This window comes from Athene cunicularia, unplaced genomic scaffold (genome assembly GCF_003259725.1).
Source record: "Athene cunicularia isolate RWA unplaced genomic scaffold, athCun1 SCF_49, whole genome shotgun sequence".
In the NCBI taxonomy this organism is placed as follows: domain Eukaryota; kingdom Metazoa; phylum Chordata; class Aves; order Strigiformes; family Strigidae; genus Athene; species Athene cunicularia.
In genome coordinates this window covers 24,543-29,224 of record NW_020799478.1, presented here as the reverse complement: position 1 = coordinate 29,224, position 4,682 = coordinate 24,543, and the positions used below count along the sequence as shown (strand labels likewise).

General features: G+C 59.1%; 1 protein-coding gene across 1 annotated transcript in view; it reads left to right on the top strand.

Annotated features, from left to right (window-relative positions):
• The window catches only part of LOC113490866 (dynactin subunit 1-like), a gene marked incomplete at its 3' end in the record, with an annotated part of 41,605 nt that overhangs the window by 12,668 nt on the left and 24,255 nt on the right, over positions 1–4,682 (top strand). Inside the window, exon 4 of the mRNA XM_026867472.1 lies at positions 674–705. Coding sequence (XP_026723273.1) covers positions 674–705 — 32 coding nt within the window. The remainder of the gene's footprint in view (positions 1–673; positions 706–4,682) is intronic.

Sequence of the window (4,682 nt, the reverse complement as noted above, 5' to 3'; positions counted from 1 at the left end):
GTTCAGTCTGGAGAAGAGGAGGCTGAGGGGAGACCTCCTGGCCCTCGGCAACTCCCTGCCAGGAGGGGGCAGAGAGGGGGGATGAGTCTCTGGAGCCAAGGCCCCAGCGCCAGGCCCCGAGGGAATGGCCTCAAGCTGCCCAGGGCAGGGTCAGGCTGGCTCTGAGGAAGGATTTCTGTGCAGAAGGGGCTGTTGGGCGTTGGAATGGGCTGCCCAGGGCAGGGGGGAGTCCCCGGGATCCCTGGAGGGGTTGAAGAGTCGGGCTGAGCCAGCGCTGAGGGATCTGGGGGAGTTGGGAACGGTCAGAGGGAGGGTCATGGTGGGGCTGGAGGAGCTGTGAGGGCTTTTCCAACCGTGAGGATTCTGGGGTTCTGTGATTTTCCATCAGAATCCAGCTGGTTCGCTGTGGGGGAGTACGAAGGGGCCTTGGGGTCTCAGAATCGCAGTAATTTAACTCAGGAGAAGCAGCCTGTGCCTGCACTTTTGGTTTCTCTGGCTGAGCCAGCGGGTCTGATAAAGGAGCCCCTGTTCCCCCAGCCCCCACCCCACCGTACCACCGCTTCCCTGCGGACACACGGAAACGGTCCCTTCGCTGCTCCTCGAGGCTAGTGGCTCAGGCCAGGGGCGTCCTTTGGGCCGGGGCTGACCATTCTGTTTCTGCTTTCCTTTGCAGATTCGCTGGACGCCGCCAAAGGCAGCAAACTGGTGAGTGCTGAGCCCGCGATGCTGCGGGCTGCTGAAACCAATCCCCTCTGCAGCCCGGGGTTAGTGGGAGAGGCCGTTGGCTTTTCTTCATTAACTTCTGTCGCCTCTCTGAAGGCTTCATTTTCCAGCCGAGTGCCTGGAGACACACACACATGCACAAAACACGCAGAAAGCACGGGGTCTGCCAGCCTGTCCCTTAGCCCCATTCACTTCAGTGCTCTGTAATAAAAATGCCCGTGGTAGAGCACATTCCTTCGGAAACCCTTGGGAAGGGGGCTGTATAAAAAGTCATTTTCAGCTAATGACCAGAAATCAGTACATTGCTGAGGAGTAAAACCCCTGCAGCGTTTCCTGTATTACGGGTTTTTATCTAGATTCAATCAGTATTGCGGCCTTCAGGCCCCAGTGCCTCTTGGCTGGGTTCCTTCAGATAATGACCCTCACATCCTGCAGGAAGAGCCTCTCCCTCGGGATCTTTGAAATTCCCTTTCCCTGGCTTAGACAGAAATGCTGTTGGTGTCTGCTTCTGCATGTCCTTATCCCGGAATCTCAGCGGCTCTTGAGGCTTAAATGGGTACGTGGTGTATCCAGATGTGATGGGCATTCCCTAAGGGACAGAATCTTGGAGCACGTACCCACCTTCAAATACTTTTAACCCCAGACAAGCACAATTAAGTCGGTATTTAAGATTAAAAACAGGAATATGGCCTTGCAGCTGCAGGGATGCTGAGGGCTCCATGGTGGTGTGGGGCGACGCGGTGAGTTTGCCTTGTGTGTGCTTTGGGATGTTTGGAAGGTTCAGGTAATTCCTAGCAGCGGGAATGCTTTTCCCTTGTGCCCTGCCTGCCCCCGAGTCCAGCTGGTGCCAGAGCAGAGGGTGGAGAAGACACCCCCCTCCTGTGAGCAGGATTTGGAGGGTTTTGCCTTTTCCTGCTGAGCAGGGCAGGGCTGGTCCGATGGGCTGTGTCCGTCGTGGGGCCTCGGGCGCTGGCGGCGTCTCTGCCCCTCGTGTCCTCTGCCCGCGGCGCGTATCGTTCAGCCTCTTGCTTTAATTACCTGCTGTAATTAATATCCGAGTTGCTAGGTGAGACTGAACCTCGTGCAGGCCAGCCTAGACCACCCCTCTTCAGAACAGAGGCTGCAAAAGGCACTCGTGAAGCATTGGAAGAAAAATTTTAAAATTGTTTCAGCGCATTTTGTATTGAAAGAGAAATATAATGTTTATGAAGTGGGAAAAAAAATCTCAGTGTTTGTGAGATGAGGATGCTGAAAGAGTAGTTGTTCTTGAAATTCCTTACACTGCTGACATTCTGGGAAGGTGGCAGGAAAGGAGATGAATCCAAATGGTTTGTACCCAGAAAGTTTAGGAAACCCCAGATTAAATATCGACTGCACCTGCTGTCCATAAGCATCGCACATCCCTTTTATTTCATTTTTGCGTGAGAGGTCGAGGATTTGGTGTTGGCCACTGCTGGAAGCAGAACGTTTTGGGAGCTGTTGCTCTGTGCTGCTCTGGGCCTTGGGTCTGGTTGGTCACTGGGGTCACGCTGGAGTTCAAAACGAATATCCCGCCACACCCCCGCCCCGCCGGTGCCGTCCCTGGCTCCCCGAGGCGCCGTGTGAGGCCCGTGACGGGTGATCGCTCCTGCCATGCGCCTTCGGAACGGGCAGGTCTGGGTGTTGCTGGTTCCCTGCAGGGATTCCGCTGCTCCCCCCCGCAGCGGCCGCACAGAAACGTGGAAAAGCGCTTTGAGCCACCTGCCCGGTATTTCAGCCCGCACAGGTGTCTGGGCCGTGCGGAACACGCAGCTCGCAGGCTGGAGCGGGGGTTAGTCCCGCAGGGCTCCCGTCCTCCACGGCGGCCCCGGGCTTCTGAGGGAGCTGGAGTCTGGCTGCGGGGCGGCGTAACCGCTCCTGCGGGCGGGACAAACCCAAGTGCTGCCTCTGGGGAGCCGAGAGGCTGCGGGATGGAGGTCAATGACCCGAGGGACGGTTTGACCCCGTGCAGAGCCTGAGCTCCAGGGCACCTGCTCGCCAGCGTTCAGCAGCGTCACTGCTCGTCCTGGTCCAGCCGCCGGGCTTGTTGGCTGCAGGTGGTGCGGGAAGGGCTTGCACAAGGGTTTGCAGTCCCAGCAGCGAGAGCCCAGCGCGGTCACCGGGAGTTACTCCTGGATTGTGGTGGGTGAACCCCACGGAGCCATCGGGGGCAGCCTGGCCCCCCCCAGGGGCTGTCTCCTGCCCCTCGAGATCCAGCCCAGCCCCGCAGACCCTGCGGTGGTGAGTGCCTGTGGCCCTCTTGGCCCTTTTTTGCCTCATCCCCACGTTGTCACAGTTTGTCTAAGGAAGAGCTGCTGTTTCCCAAGAGCAGAACCTCTGCCGGGTGGTATTTTGGGTGTTTTCCACCTTGAACACGTACTTAACGCTGCCACAAAAGGTGCGTTTTCTGCGGTACTGCATCTTGGTGTCTGAAACCAGAAAATCAGGCAGGACCTCTGGGTGTCTGTAGACCCTCCTGCGGGCCGGCTGGGCAGCAGCAGCCTGAGGGCACAGCTGTGGGCAGCGTGGGAGCGTGGCTTTCTGGAGGCTGCTGCGGCTGACGGCGGGGCTGCCGTGTTCTGGGTCCAAATCCCACAGAAACGGGAGCCCTTCTCATCCCGCTGGCCCTTCCGTGGCTGCTGCTGGCTGACGTGTCGCTCGCTCCTGTTCCCACGGCTCCTCACGAGGGCGGGGAATGGAGCTGGGGCCCTTCGTGGCAGGACGGGTCAGCTCTGTGTTTGCATCTTCTGGGAAAGGTGTCTGGGAAAAATGAGGGAAGTCCAAGTGGGTCTGTGAGGAGAGATTGAAGGAGCTGGGAGTGTTCAGGGTGAGGAGGAGGAGGCTGAGGGGAGCCCTCATCCCTCTCTGCAGCTCCTGACAGGACATTGCAGAGAGGCTGGGGCTGGGCTCTGCTCCCAGGGGATCAGGGACAGGACAAGAGGGAACGGCTGGAAACTGCCCCAGGGGAGGGTCAGGCTGGGCAGGAGGAGAAAATGCTTCCCAGCAAGAGTGGTCCGAGAGTGGAACAGGCTGCCCAGGGAGGGGGGAGTCCCCATCCCTGGGGGGTTTCAGGGCCGTTGGGATGAGCTGTGGGGGATGTGGGGTCAGGGAGAACTTTGCAGAGTCGGGCTGAGGGTTGGACTCCGTGATCCCGAGGGGCTTTTCCAACCAGAATGGTGCTGGGGTTCTGATTCTGAGGTGGGCTGGCCGGAGGGGGTGTGAAGGACACGAGGCTGGTCCACGTGCCCGGGGAGCCCCATGGATGTGACAACGATAAAGGCTCTGCAAGAAGAAGTTGCAGAGGTGCCCCTGGGTCTGGCCTGGGCTCTCCTGCTCTCCCGGCGTCACCCCACAACCCCCCTCCACCGAGGCAAAGCGCTGCCTGAAGCCCTGGCGAGCCCGGCCCTGCCTGGCCGCTCCCGGCAGGTCTGGGGGCTCTGTAGTGCCGCGGTCGAGGCAACGCCACGCTCCCCATGGCCACTTCCCGAGCGTCACCCTGGGCGTCCCCCTTCCTCCGGGGACATCCTGGCCTCCAAATCCCGGCATCCAAACCCTGACTCCGTGGCTGGGCTGGAGAAGCTGTTCTCTCCTCTCCACCAGGCTGCGGCATCGGGATGTCTGAAAATGAGGACAAGAGCTTCATTCCGTGGGTAGAGGGGCCCTGAGGGGCAAGAAACGGGAGATTTCCGGCACGCTTTTCTTCCCAGCATCGGTGCAGGAACTCCCTGCCACCACGAAAAATGATCCCTAGGGCAGCAGCTGGTGCCGAGCTTTGCCTTGGTGTGATCAAGAATTGATTTTAAAAGCTGAACGTCACATTAAGTTGTGAGCAGACTTTGTGACCTGAGGTGTGGTGGAAAAAATATGTGTGTGTGTGTGTGGGGGAAATTGGATACAGCATCTGCTTCCCTCTGCAGTGTCTGATCTGGGCGGGTGGGGGG